Raw genomic sequence first — 15991 nt, 5'->3', positions numbered from 1 at the left:
TTTTATTTAAATTATAACTTCTTGTTTTATTGTAATTTCTGTATTATCTGTGTATACAAACAACAGAAAATTATTTGTTAGCTCTTAATTAAATCATAAAGTTTACCTTATTATACAAGTAAATATCATAAAGTTTACCTTATTATATGAAGACATGTCAAAAAGTCTAAAATACTAAAGCAGATATATTGAAGTTGGTCACAGTAATTGTAATAACAAATATTTTGCTAATTGCATTAGATTTTTTTTCTTGAAATTTCTTGATGTTTATTATTTTCGAAGTTTAAAACTTTGTCATCATAGTGAAAAATTGTTCATTATATCCTGTTGGAATACCCATTTTTTCATTTTATGATTTCACTTTCAGTGTTTATCTCGGTGCAGAATTCAGTTTAATAATAATGAAGAAAACCTTGTTCATGGTGACGTTTCAGTGTTTTCCATGTCAGTTAAGCTGTGCTTCTCTTATCCTCTCGTTTCCTTGTGTTTTGTTTTTTTTTTCTTTTCCCTGCCCCTTTCTCTCTCTTTTTTTTTTTTTTTTTAATTGTTGGGCCATCTTGCCATCTTTTAGCACAAGGCTATACTGAGACTGAGTGGCACTGGTAGGTGCTCTTGGAAGTCATCATTAATAATCACTGTAGCTTTGGAAACAGCTCTCACTTTATATGACCTGTAAGCATAATTTGAACCAAAGCACACTTCTCAAGAACAAGTAGCACAATGTGAACATGTGGAACATATGGTTTGTTTTGTCTGTAATCTGGTGTTACCTTTTTCATAAAACTTTTTTGAGGCTTTATAACATACCTGATAGGTGTCTATACCAGAACTTATTTTCTGGGATCCTATCATATTAAAACTGAGAAATTGAGTATTTTTTGATTGAGTATGTTAAGTGGTATATAGTTGCTTAAGGATAATGTGGGGGATTTCATATATGTGTCTTCTTTTGTGGCTGTGATGCTCAGGAAACAGCTGTGGGCTTCACAGAACCTTCTTTTAAAATGTTCTTTCAGACAAGATGCTTGGCTTCAAATTTATTAGCTTGAAAAAGAGGCACATTTGATATTTGCATCTGAAGACTATGTTGTCAACATCTGTGTTTTTTTTAAATTGCAGATGTTTTCATTAGCAGTATCTGAAGTAATTTACCAAACAGCTTTTGTCTGCTTTAGCTGGAGGCTATAACAAAACAAATGCAGTGTACAGTTAATTTTACATAAGCTTAATATTTTTGAATGAATTGTGAAAATCACATGACTAAATAGATGCAAAAATATTGAAATCTCCCTTAATGATGTTTTTAATGTTCTTTTAAACAGGAAATTGCTTTAAAGAACACAGAAGAGCTGCATATACAACGACCACCAGAATACTACTCCTGTCTTGTCAGAGATCTAGAAATACTGGGTTGGAATAAGTATGTTTATTTTGTTACTTTATTTAGAGATTATCTCTAAAATATTCTGTTCTTTGGTATACATGGATCCAACATATTAAACATAATTTATCTAGTTAATTTGTCTTATTCAGAAGCCTTTCTTGTTTTAAAAGACAGCTGCTTTTTTCATTAAAAAAAAAAAACAAAAAAACCTGTATCAACTGAGAGCATATTTTCAGTATCAAGTAACTGTGCTGAAAGGTGAGAGGCTACTACTAAGCAATTGATTCTTCTTTGACCTATTACTATTGGCATAGTAAACATATGCAATAAAACGTTTGTAGTTTTTTCCATAACTTCTATAGTATTTTGGGTATTTCTGTTGTGTAGTGAAGGGTAACAGTGATGTGATTATGGAGTCAGTTATAACTAAGTTATAAAAGTTCTGTTCATATGTGTTTTTTTTAGATCTATAATAATTTTTAAAGAACAGTTTTATCTTGTCTTCATAGTGCGAGGGCCTCCTTAGACAAAGTGAAAACATAATCCACAAAAAGGTAAATCTAGATTAACAAAAAAAACCAAACAACAGTAGAGGAGATCTTGGAAAACTGTAATTCCAGAACTATAAAACAGCTGTTTCTGAAACCCCCAGAGAGAAATTTACCATGTTTCTTGCTACCCAGATGGATTCAAACAGATCAAAGAAATCAGGGCTAATGAAAAGCATTCCTTAGTCTCCAAAAGGTTTTCTTGATTCAGCTGTGCAGGGAGACCATGTTTGGTGTTTGAGGGAGGTGTGTCCCTTTTGAGGAGAGTTGGTTACTGCACAAGTGGAGTGCAAAATTCTGCCACTAGGGTGTGTAGGCTCAGTGCACTCAAGAAGAGGTTTCAGAGGGTACATGCTGTAGTAAAAATTCAGCATCTGTCAAATAAGAGGTGGAAGTTTAAAAACTAGAAGTGAGTCTTTTCACCCATGCTTCAACTGTCATTTAGATACCATGGGAATGAAAGTCAAATTAGCAATGGATATTATGGATATTTGTCTTTGTTGAGGAAAGAAGTGTACACATAGCTATTTCTGAGGACCTTCTCATTAGGGTCTTGAATGCATTCAAACAGATTATATTATTCACAGTCCAGTATACCCTCAGAGAAGCTCATTGAACAAACTTAATTTGACATCCCTACACAGGGAAACAAGATTCTTGTAGAAACCTGAAGGAACACAGGGTCAAGTACTCAAGGTCCGTGTGGAAATTTTTCAGAAGTCTGCAGTGCTTCCTCTTTTTGCTGACTTTTAGTAGAAGCTCTAGGAGACTTTTATGGAGTTGAAAGCAGTTTCTATATAGGGAGGCATGAAGGAAACATTCGTGGGCTGTTTTTAGTTTTACTGATAATATAGAATTAATTTGGGTGCCTTCTTTCAATAAGCAAAGATGAAAGTTTGTGTAAGACAGTTTTGAATGAGAAGTTCTGTTTTTGTTTTACATGCTGTAAAATGAAAGCAAGTCTGCTTTTCAGCTTTCAACAAGACAAATCTACTTTTACCTTTGTCTTCAACAGTGATTTACCAAGTGTTTATTTTACTACATGAAATAAAAAATTAAAAAAGCCTGGTGTTGAAGAATAGTTTTTGAGTTTTCTCACCTGAATTTTGTATAAATAAATCATGTGTAATTAACATTAAGTGGGAACTTGCTTTGAACACCCACTTATTTAAAGGTCTAAAACATCCTTGTTAAATCAGCTGAAGCTTTTCAGTGATATGCATTATTCTTTTCAAATTTCTCAGACCTGAGTGTGAGAATATTAGTTAAACACATGGGAAGTAAGTTCTGAATCATGCCTGCTGCTTGCTCCCCACACCCAAAAAAAAATCCTCCAAAAAGCCCATGCCAGCAAAACAGATCGACATACACTAATATACTTATATTTTCAATTATGTTTACTGTATTTATAATTGAATATAGTACACATATATATAACTTATACATTCAACTATAGCAAAATATAATACCCTTTTGAAATACGATTTAGTAGCTTATCTCAAAAACAGTATTTCTGACTTGCAATGCATACAAAATATTCAGTAGTTTGCTGTTAAAAAAACACCTCAGTGCTTTACCAAACAGCATGCTTCTAAGACAGAATGTGTTTTCTAGATTAAGATGATTTTCATGTAGACGCACAGCTTATGTTGCGCTTTTGTCCAGCGCAGTCTTGTAATTCAGTAAATGTACGTCTCTTGATATACTTGTGTTAGTGATAGTCACTAATTTTGGGGGTGGGGGGTTGATTATTGAAGGGGCTAAGCTTTATATAAGGGATAGTATCTGCTTTATGATGAGTTGGAGGGAGGATAATCTAGAGAGACAATTTGAAGTGTATTAGCAAGTTACACCTCTAATTAAAAATATAATGGACTGCAGAAAAGGCTACAACCTAGACTGATTTGGGGTTGCAGGTGCTGTGTGTTTGCAGATTAAAAACATGTTGGTATGGTCTTTAAGCCAGAAACTAAGCCTTCCTACTGCCAGGAAGCCTCAATCACTGCTCATACCTTAAGAAGCCTCTGGCTTTATTATTACTCCTTTTAGGAAAAAGAAAAAAAAAAAAGTGGCTTGTTGTGGATGCCAGGCTTTTTCCTAGTGAGTTTTGTGTCATGCTGGAAGCCAATCCAGATCTGACTGCATCCAAATTCATCTTGAAAAATTTTTGTTTGAAAGAGAATCGAAGCAATAGTATATAGTCCCTTACCTCTGAAGTGAGTAAAGAAGCTTTTAAGAATAGCACAAATTTAGTGTGTTTGAATAATCTAAGAAATATGGGAAGTTTCTCAAGCACAAATTGCATGTAGTACCTGGAATGATTTTACTCCTTTTTCCTCCCTACCTGTTGAAAGTAAAAGCAGTAATGAAGGTTGCAAATTGGCTGGCTGCTGTGATTAGACATCACTTCCTCTGTGATATGAAAAACATAATTCTTTGACCTAATTTAAGTGTATGGCACACATTGTGTCATATTCAAATACTTGGACACAAAAATCCTAGTTGGATAAGTTTTAAAGTTTTACCAAATTTCCTCCACCAAGTGCTGCCCTCCTAACAGCTGGGGAATTCAAAGAAGAATTCTTCCTTCATTTTAAGCAGATCAAAAAATCCTGGTGCAAATGTAATTAGTTGAGGTGGGAGAGGGTGCATATGAAGCAACAGTAATACTAAAAAAAGCTTTTCCTTTATCTCATAATCACACTAGCTGAGTCCATGACAGTGCCTCAGGAAGGTAGATTCTTGACTATTAAACATCGGTAGGACTTGTTACCCTCACATGGGTGTGTAAATGTTGCTAGCATCTCTGGAGTCCATGGTGTGTGAGTCATGATCCAAATTTTCTCAGGTCTCAATGACATTTTGATTTCTGTTTGATATTTGCCAAGTTTTTTTCATAGAATGTATCTTCTTTTGCATCCTCCCTTTCCAAGGAATCCTGCCTTGTCATGTGCCTCCATGAAATACCATTTGTGTGTTATGCTGAATTACAGTACTTTGGAGATTTAACTGAGGCTTTCCATCTTTATGGTCATCCCATTCTTTTATACGTGATAAAATGATGGAGCCTACTGAGGAATAAAGGTTTATATAGCTGAAATATCACCTATCTAAACAATTCCTTCTTTTATTATACACTCGTAAGAAGTTCATATGACTTTTACAGACTTGTCCAACTTTCTCCAGTGCTACAGAACTCACTTTTTCATCTTTTCTTATCCAAACACTGGTAGAGTGATGTTGCAGAACAAGTAGCCACTGAGCTGTTGAGTTCTTTTTTTCTGTCCTAAATGGAAATTTGAATCCTCCTTCATTCCACGGAGGCAGTTTATTGCTTTTTACAGTCTGTTGAGAAGAAGGAAGACCAGCAATGAATTTTTTTTCTGGGCATTTCTCAACCCCATCTGCAACAGTAGATGGAGGAGTGTATTATTAATTAGTTTTATAAAGATAAGAAACTTTGTGATATAATTTTGAGGTGAAGTTTGAGAGAGGTGGGAGTAATGATTTGTCCTCTTAGAGGAGGAATGCAACAAATCTCTCTAAATAAATTGTGTTTGATTGACTGCAGTTTTATCAAGACTTCTATTTCTTTAAACTGTTGTAGGAAAAAGGAGTGTCAAAATACTCCCAGGAAACTGTAGGACAATTTAATATTGCATTAAAATTATTCAGCATGAAATGTGAAATAATATCTCTTTCCCTATTTACTATCATGATAGCTTTTTCCATATGTATTTTTCAGTTCCCTCGTATTGAGGCTGTGTATTCATGGAGATGATTTTCTTCTTTTCGCTTCTTGCCTGGGAATGTGCATGTCTTTTGGTCTTTTGGTGCAGGTCTACTTTTTCTTGTATAGACTTCTACAACTGTGTATCCAGTTTCTGCTGAAAGAGAACCATTTGTCCCAGCATGCTGGCCAAAGTGACTGTGCTAGTATGTAATAGTTTAAAAAAAAAAAAAAATGTTACTTAGGTCAGTGAGCAGATGCTTGGTTTGAACTCTGATGGGCCTTTCCATCAGTCTGGGTGATAAGTTGTGCAATAATCTTAGACTGCTTTTTATCTTTACACAAGAATGGTATAGTAAAAATGTCAAAATATCCAGATATCCAGTTCACTGATAAATATATTTTTTAAATAGAAGTTTGAACCTTTTTGGCAGTTTCTGAAGCTACTCAGCAGAACGTATTTCAATACAACAATGTATTTTACAATGGTATTCATCTTCATTGTTGTGGGAAGCACAAATCAGTGACATCTTAAACAAAAAGTCAGTGATTATGTCATAAGTTTTAAAACTTACTTACATTTAGTATGTACTTGCTACTTGCTTGGGTGCATTTACACTGTGTAAAACTGTCATGAAACAAAGGCAAATCATTGTAAATAACTCATTTTGTACCTGTTCCAGTACTCTTTTCTGTAGAAAATCAATTTCAGCATATGAACCAATATCCACTGAATTTTCCACAATAATAATATTGATAATAAAAGAGAACTTCATTGAAGAGAAAAGCAAATCAAGAGCATAAAAGTCTCATACTGTAAGAAACTGCAGAAATGGATCAAAGATTTGACAGGAAGTTTAATGTGTACATAAGTAGAGGCTGACAGGAACATGCTGTGCGTGTCAAAGGTTCCAGTGATGGAAAACTGAAACATAGCGCTCACTGACCACAGCATGAGCCTTGACACACATTGTAAATAACCCAAAGATATATGACTGCATTAAGCTGTAGACTGGTGTATTAACAGCAGTAAATCTAGAACAGCAGAAATGGTTGGCATATAGGACTTCCTCTGATTAATATTTGTAACAGACTAATAAGAGTATTGCAGACCTTTCAAGCTGTAATTCTTAAAATACTGTTAGAGTTTTCTTTTCTCTTGTAGAGTTGCATATGTGGATACTAGTCTTACTACAGTCAAGCTAAAAGCTGAAGACTCCTGTGGTCGACAACATCTGATCACTCTGAAGTTAAATGCAAAGGTGAATTTATATGGGAGAAAATATTTTAAGGCTTCCTTGAAAAAGATGGATTTTTTAATTTATAAGGATTTCGGAGTTGGTTTGTTTGCTAGTATGTCTGTTGTGAGCATAATGTGTTTTTTGCGTCTTTTTTTGAGAAATTATTTTATAAAAAATAGAGTTTTCAGACTTTATCTGCATTGAAAATTTGTAATACATTATGCTTATTCCGTAGGAATCTTTCTATATGAGGCTGTGCATTATATGAAAAATCATTTATGATATTGCAATTATTTTTCTGTATCACAGACAAAACAACTTGGAGACTTTAATTCATTATTACTCAGTCCAGAGACCGAGCTTCTGACAAGAATAGAGGATCTTGGGTTTCTTTTTTAGCAAGTCTTACTGCTTCAGCTGTAGAGATTAAGGTTTATGATAGACTGACTACAGAATTGAGGTTCTTATATTAAAAAAATATATATTTTTTTTAGTTTAAATAGCTGGCTGATTTTGACAATGTTTAGAAACCAAATCCATGGCATGTGTGGAAGCAGTAAAATTTTAATTTTTCCTGATACCTGCAACAGAACTCAAACTGTAATATTTCTGTGTAGAATTTCTCATTTTAAGGCATGAATCTTTAACAGATATCCAGTCTGTACAATGACAATTGTATGGTGATTGCTGTTATCTTCAGTTTAGGGAAAAAAGTGGATCCAAACACTACCTGAATATTGAATTTTGGAACTACCCTTGATCCATCCTGTGGAACGGATCTTGAAGGGATGAGGACTGGGCACTGTGTTGTGAAATTAAATTTCACCTTCACAGACTTCCTATTTTCCTTGGAAAAATGGAAAAACAGGAGTTTTTTAGTTTTATATAAGACAAGTTATTTTACCTTAGAGGGAAAAAGGAAATGTGGTTGCAGAAAAGGACTTTTTTTTTTTTTTTTTAAGTATACTTAAAATATAATGTGTGTATATTTACACATACAGAGTAGTGAATTAAATAATTTGCTAGTCGTTTAGTTGTTAAATACATTATGTTAATAAATGATGGAAAATATATGCCAAGAAATGAAATTGTGGTCTATTTAGTATGCAGGAAGAAAAACCAGACTGTATTGTCATCGTTTAGAAGGGAGCTGTTACCCCCATACTTAGTATGATATTAGAAATGAAATGCAGCCTGTTGCCCCTAAGCTTTTTCTTAAGTTTATGGTGACTGAAGTTAAGTGAAATACTTCTAACTGTTTGTAAATATAGATGTGCAGAAACAAAATACAGTCTAATACCCATTTTTACCAGGTAGCTCAAACACTTTTACATGTTGGTTGGTTCTGTTTATCTTTAATTCATCATTGTTCCATAAGGAGAATTGAGATTACCTCTTTTCTGTTCTCCTTAAAACTTGCACATTTTCTTTATAGTAATAAAATCTGTGAAGTTGAGACTCCTAATAGCAGAAAAAAGCACCTTCTATCAACTAAAGATACAGTATAATAAAAAGACTAGATTATCCAACTTGTCTGCTGTTACAAGTAATCATCAATCTTTTCTTTTTTCCCAAGTGATTTTTATGATGAAAGGATCAATTGTTTGTCCTTTTTAAACTGTCTGGCATTTAAACTTGCCACAAGAGAAAATTTATATGTGAAACGTGGTTTTGTTGACATGGGGATTTGATTTTCCTTGATATATGTATTTCATTCATTTGAAAAAACTTCAAAGTATTTTTTTAAGGGTTTTCTTTTGATAACATGCTTTAACAAAATTATGCTTATTATTGTTATGCTGTTTCTTTGACTAAGGTTAGCAAGAGAGCTAAACCTCTCCCCCAAGCATATGTTGCTGGCTCTTGTATGTGTTCTGGCAGGTTGGTTCGTTCAGCCTTGTCCTTGTGGATGCCATATAATAAGAGGAGTTTGTAAGCATGCTGACGATAATTTCAAGAAAAATCTATAAGTGATTTAATAAGTTATTTTTCATAAAGTTATGTATTCAGGTATTCCCCTAAATATCCCTTCACTATCATTCTTAGTGGTTTGGATGTGTTTTGAGGACTTTTCTTATGCTTTGTCAAATGTTTCCACTTGTTGTATGAATGTGCTTTGTGTTAGGAATTGTCCTTTAAAACACTTGCTCTCTGTAATCTGTGTTTGTAAAGTGTCGAGGAAACTTGGTGCCATCAAAGTAAATCTAGAGGAATTGAGAGTGTCTTATCATAGGTATATTTATCAAGTCATCTGCTATGAAGTATTGACTTCTGTAAATTAATAGGACTGTCATAAGAGGATATATTGTCTAATTCTCAGTTTACAGTTTCTGAAATAGTTTTCAGTTTAGTTTGGCTGAAAATGTCTGTTGCGGAAATCTTTCTCCATTCACAGTTTAATTCATAATCTAGAGAAGTTGTCTGAAAACGAAGTGTGCATTTTTGCAAGGTATGAAACCAAGTACATTTGTTTTATTTATCAGATTTCCTTTTGCATTGCACGAGAAACTCATATTTTAATTCTTGGAAGTGGGTTGGGTGCATGCCATTTCAGATCCCAAGAACTCTAATAGCCTCTGCAATAATTTGCATGCCATGTAGTAAATGAGATGCTTTGATGGTAATTAAGTGAATGGTTTGGCGAGGGTTATCGAAAATATTTTTTCTAGATAAATTCAGCTGCATGCTCAAAAATACAGAATATAAATCTTTGCTTTAATAATTGCTTAAATTGGTTTGAAGAATAATAGGATGATTTCTAACATACAAATTTAAATGCAACTAATGGCACATTATGCCATTGATATGCTCTGGTAAACTGTTTTAAAATACTGTCTTCTGGGGAGTCACTTGCCTTGTTATATACAGGATTTCACCCTGCATGGTCTAAAAGCATTACACTAGACATGTGTACAGAATCACTATTGCATGGTGCTTGGCAATTAGCTGGTGCACATTACAATATTATAGTGTTAAGCAAAATTTGACTAAGAATGCAGATAAGGTGCCGTAGGTATTTAAAAAAAAAAAAAAAAAAAAAAAAAAACATTTGTAGAATATGTTAGCAACTACTTGTTCAAAGGCACATGACAAAAGAGTACATAAATGAATTTACTTATCAAGAAAGTAAGAACATAATTGGCTAATGCTGCTGGTATTTTAACTTGGGTAGCTCTAAAACTAATCCTACAGAGAAATTGGTCTGTCTTAGTTTGTTCTAGACATACTTTTATGTATTGAAAACAGGTTTATTTTTATGCAAGCACTGAAGTATTTCATGAAAAATGATACCAACATTACAGTAAAAGAAACTGTAATAGCTTTTGTGGCTGTACGTTTCTAAATTGTAACTGCCTCCTGTCCAAATTAGTTGTTTCAGCTCTCTTGCTCTGTCACTGTTATTTAACTTGTCTGCCACCAATCTGATAAAATAGTAAATATTCAGGTAGTGAAGTTGTCTTCAGAAAGTGGATATCTAACAAAAAACAGAAATGAAGTTGTACTAAAAAAATGCATGTTTAAACAAATTTCTGTGGAATGCATAAATCCACCAGACTATTATTAAAATCAAGTGCAGAATGGATGCTCTGGGGAAGCTATGTCTTTTTTGCTCCTTGCCATAGAGGGCAATTGGAAAGTAATTACTGTGGAATTACACTGTATATAAAATGAAAAAACTTTTATAAGGTTCCAGTAATTGTCAGGTGTCTGGTATATAATGACATTATCTATACATATAAATTTATTTTGGGTAGAGAATGGTTATGGGAGGCAGCATAGCTAAACTTAACTTTGTTTTTATTTCTGAGGAAGTTGGGGCTTTTTTCATATTTCTCCCCAAGTAAGATTTTCTGTAACGTTCTCTTGCTTTGTCAGTTTATGCAATACTAATACAATTTTTATAACGCTACTGTGTCTGTCATTGGTACAATTTGAAAGGTCACATAGGACTAAAAGAGGGAATTTCTCAGATGAATAAGATTTTGTGTAGGTGTTATTTTTAAAAGACACAGTTTGTTTGTACCTAGATGGTTCTTTCCTTTGCTGCTTTCGTTTTCAGAAAATACTTTTTCTCCACAGGGTTGATATTGGGATAATGAACTGTAATATTTTTACACGTGTAATGAATGGTAAATGGTTATTGTTGGATTTATCAAACCTTTTATTTTTGTAGCTTTGATTTGCTTAACAGAACTATTTGTTCTTTTCCTAAAGGATGCCTTTTAATTTGGGGCAGGCAGAGTGAGGGACCTGTTAGTTTTAATTTTGTGTGTATGTTCATTCATCTTTTTCTAAAAAGTTTTGTGCTTATTTTGCTTTAAGTTTCAAAAGAAAAAAAAAGCGTTCCAATCAGAACAAATATTCTAGTTCTAATTATTGACTCATTAAGGACTATTTTGTTGTCGTTGTTTTAAACTTTTATACCCACTACAGGTAATTGAGGAACAAGAATGTTGCATGGGTAACATTAAGCTTCTATTAAAAAGATGCCGTCAAGATATCAGGAAACGTTGTAAAATTTTTTTTAGTATTTGGTCTTTTTAATTTTAAGTTCTTTTTTAATATATCTTTGCAAACACTGAACACAGGAAACTGTGATTCTCCTGCCACTATTAAAATCTGTTATAAAAAAAAAAAAACAAAAAACTGTTTACGTGTAGTTTTCTTTAAATGATAATTATCATTTATAACTATTTCTGAAAATTCCTTGCATATTTTTCCTTTGAGAGCCAAGTTCGCAAGATGCTCAAAGTGCTCATATTTCATTATCATATTTGGCAGCTGAGTATTGGTCTGACTTTAAATCACATTTTAAAAAAGAACTGTATTTTTCTTCTGTCCCTCAGTATCCAACAGAACCACCAGATTGCCTTGTGGATTTTCCTGTTCAGTTTGCTATTTCCTGGATGCCACAGGTAAATTGCTGTACTATGCATCCTTCTTTAGTAATTATGATACATATGCGAAGGTAGGTGGCAATGATGTGTTGGACTTTGTAGCTCCAGATTTTTTTCCCTATGTGTTTCCCCTTCATACCTGCTTATGTAAAATTGAACTCCATATTCCTTCTGATACTGTTTTTAGTATTTTCATTGCCATATAGATATACCTTGCATGTTTTATACTTTTCACTCATATTGGCTGTTTTTCTCATAAGCTGTTCATACAGATGAAAATTCATATCTTTAGAAATTATATTGGGTAAATATATGTACAATAAACTTTTTATATAGAAAGAAGCACCTTCTAAAGCTGACAGCCTTTTAGAAAATTGCCAGTCCCCCAGTTCATTATCCTATATAGTTTCCATGATGTAATAAAACTTCCTCAGTTATAGTCAAAAGAACAACAAGAAAATACTTAATAGAATTCCAATTTCATAGTGTAACAGTTACTGTCAATACAGAGAACCAAGAGCCATTGTCTTTTTTTTAATCTTTTTCTTTATTTCATTTATTTCTCTTCCTTAATAGAGCATGTGTACTTGATTAAATGGATTTAAATGTGACCACTTAGTTGTAAGTTAATTTGAATTATCTGTAGAAAATAGTTGATGTTTAATTTCATTTAGTTCAGGAAAATAGATTTTATATAAGTGATGGTATTTCATAAATCTAACTCTTGTGAGGATTTCTGACCATCAATAAAGCTTGCCTTGGTGCTATTAAATTTATATAGGGAACATGGTTGAAAATTTTGCATCAGAATAATTTTAAGATGAGCATATAATTTTTACTGCAAAGCTCAAGGTTTTGTGTATCACCTTAGATCCTTCAGTTTGAGAGCTTGAGGAAATAATTTCAAGAATGAACCATTGCAAATGAAAAATGTGCTTGTTGTCGTGTGTCATTTTAGTTTTTGATTCTGTGCTATGGTTTTGAATGATTTAAATAGATACTGTTTTTCCCTTAGATTGTACTGGATTTCATGTACTACAGGCAGGATTTCAAGTACTGTTTCTTACCTCCAGTGTTATCCATATATCTAATATTATTTTATTAATTTTTATATCAATGCAATATATGTTGCCTCAAATTAACAACATTTCAAATATCCTTGACAGTTGTTGCTGCTCTGAGTTTACTGTTAGTAATTTTGAAGCTACCGGCTGGATTTATGTCTTAATAAAATGTTCTTGAAAAACATAATATGAAGCAGCATTCTTTGACAAGTTAAAGATGTAAGCAAATACATTAATATTGACACTATAAGAAAGTAAAAATCTACTGTTAAAAAGTGGCATTCCAGAGCTTGATATCTTAAAATCTTTATACAGTTAGAATTACCTATGGGTAATGTGTTTGAAAACACAAACAATAGGTGTAGGTATGTAACTGAAGACATGTTCTGAAATCATAGGATACAAATTCCAGCTGCAGATAATCTGCTATAACGTGGGACCAAATACCAACAACCTGTACATTATGTTGATAATCTTGTTTCAGTTGTCCAGTCCTTTTTCAAAATTAACCTTGTATGTGAGTGACATGAACCCAACACTTAGGGAAAAAAAAATAGTTGTAACAATTGCATTTCATACACCATTTAAATTTGGTTTTATTCTCAAAATGCATGGAAATCATTATAGTGAGCAGTCTTCATGCCATGGTAAAATAAGGGTTAAACTTGGATAAAGCAATTTAGCATGTCCTCAAGTGGTTGATATATTATTTTTTTCTGTTCCTAAAAGGGAAACAGAACACACTATACATATCTTCCAGTAAAATAACATGAAGTTTTGATGGGTCTTTATTTTTAATATTTGTTGGTCATCTTTAAGGTAAAGATTGACAAGGCTTAACTGGAATTGTGCAATTGCACTATTATAATATAAACTCCTGTGAAAGAAAGTATAAATAGATTTCAGGTAATTGATTTTTTTTTTTCCCCCTGCTGTTGCCTATTTCAGGTTCTTTTCAGTGCTCATGGACTTTAAACTTGAGGGGTTGTTGGGTGTCTCTTTTTTTTTTTTTTTTTTTTTTTTTTTGGTATAATAATAGACATGGCTTTATGGCATCCATATTAAAAATGGGTAATTTTCCTTATGGTCCCTGTCTTCCTGCTGGGTTGATAATGTTTTGATGTATTTTTCTTTTGCTCTGATGAGAGGTCTGCTGCTGCTGCTCTGACATATTCATTTGGATGAATAATTATAACTTGCACAATGTCAAGCTGAAGATGGTAGGGTTTTGTGCGTCATGACAAGCCTAGTAGCCAGTGCAGGTGTCTCACAGCATGATCAGCAACAGCCAGTGTATTCTGGCTCAGAGGAGACATTTTAGAGTAGTAAGAAATCAGCACCAAGGGCAATGCTGCTGCTGCTGCTGCTACTGTTATAAGTGCCAAATAAATGCAGAGTGCTTCTCAATGACAAGTGCAAGAACATCTACTTATTTCAGTTACATTCTTTTTCTAAATAACCAGATAAATGTGCTGTCTAGAGATTTTAGCATAAACGGTAAGCATGGTTCTGCAGTTTCAGAGCATCTATAATCTGCTGCCCTCACGTCAGGGTATTGTTTCTATACTGACCACTGCCCACCTGGTTTGCTACATGAAGGTCAGGAGAGTGGAAATTAATGACTAATGAGGTCATGCAGCCAGCCAGCCAGCAATGAAACAGTAATACAAGATTCAGAAGGTATAGTGATATGAAAGAGATTATTCTTTAGTTATTTTGATGGAAACACAGTAGAATGTATCATAATGCTTTTTTTTTTTCTTTTAGCAAAAGAGCTTCACAGACCTCAGTTTTCTATGTATCTATCAATACAAAAAATGGAGATGGTTGACAAGTCACTTTATAAAGATTTGAGAGTGCTGTGTCTCAGTTGGATTTGTGCTAAAAAGGAGGAAAATTGCTAAATTTCAATTTATGAGTAATAGATAGTAGTCCAAACAAATCTAAAGAATCATACATTGCTTAGATAATATAGGCGATCCCTTTGCCAGCCAAACACTGTTCACTTTATTAAATTTTATTTGATCTGTGAATGCATAGAACACCTAAAGTTTAGGCTGCTTTACATTTCCCATTAGGACGCTTTGCAGTTATTTTAATTTTGCTGGATTCCTAAGGATAAGCAAATTTTGTGCTAGGAAGAATTAGCAAAAAACAACCAAACAGAAAAAAATCCACCAAACCTCACAGTAAAGATAAATCATATTTGTATATTTTTTAAACACAAGTTTTATTAAAATGCACTGTGTTTATCTTAATTTGAACATTCTTACTACCATTTGGTTAGAATTCAATCCATCCAGGATTTGGAATGGGTGTTTAAAGTTTGGCAAGAATGTTACCATGTATCATGTAGCACTTCTTTAAAGTTATTGGCTCTATAAATAAGAACGAAGAGTAGAGTGACTTTTTTTTTCTGTTCCTTCTTATTCATTTAATTGAAGGGAAGAGTGTAATTTAACTCTAAGTGATTGATAAGCTGAGTCTTACAGAGCAGTGGTTGTAAACTTGGGGAAAGTGTTTGAATTAGAATAAACTAAAAGAAAGAATTAGCACGAGGACCAGTGATGAGATGGAGATGAGAGTGCAGAGGACAGGAATGGGAACAAAACCACTGCAGAACTACATGACACTTCACTGGTAGAAGAGAAGTTATTAGGATGAGGCCAGTCTGCAGACGCCGAAAGGACAAAGCTTAGGGGTAAGAGGAGCAGCAATAGAATATGTTGCCTTCTAGGTAGGTCCAGGATATCTGATTTTTACTGACCAGAATAAGTGCTTCATCTCCTACCAGTTGTTGAAATAAACGGAGGATACGTATAGTCTGATAGGACAAATAGTAAAAGTTTGGTCAGTTTTCTAAAACTGCTAGGGAACCATGTGAAAGTCAGTATGTTTACATGTCTGCTTTCCTGTAAAATAACCAATTTAGTTAGCCCAGTGTCTACACCTACCTGATTTCAGATGTTAAGAACATAGAATCATGGCCCTATAAATTAACACTGAATTGTTCAGTCCAAAGGATTGTATTGGTGCATTGTGTAGCAGTATATGTCAGATTTTTGCCTCACAGAGCCTAGTATAACTAAAACTTTGAAGCTTTGTTGAGAGAAAACTGACTGCTGA

The 15991-nt window shown here is 33.4% G+C and overlaps 1 protein-coding gene across 3 annotated transcripts in view; it reads left to right on the top strand.

The window, feature by feature from the left end:
- The window catches only part of FANCL (FA complementation group L), a 29817-nt gene that overhangs the window by 5531 nt on the left and 8295 nt on the right, over positions 1-15991 (top strand). For all 3 annotated transcript variants that reach the window (XM_084514601.1, XM_084514603.1, XM_084514602.1), the window contains exons 5-7: positions 1323-1420; positions 6828-6924; positions 11751-11819. In XM_084514601.1, the coding sequence (XP_084370727.1) occupies positions 1323-1420; positions 6828-6924; positions 11751-11819 (264 nt within the window). The remainder of the gene's footprint in view (positions 1-1322; positions 1421-6827; positions 6925-11750; positions 11820-15991) is intronic.

The sequence above is a fragment of the Aythya ferina genome (assembly GCF_964211825.1).
Source record: "Aythya ferina genome assembly, chromosome: 3".
Taxonomy (NCBI): Eukaryota; Metazoa; Chordata; class Aves; order Anseriformes; family Anatidae; genus Aythya; species Aythya ferina.
Note: the sequence above shows the minus strand (reverse complement) of the source record. Positions and strands in the feature narration are given on the sequence as shown.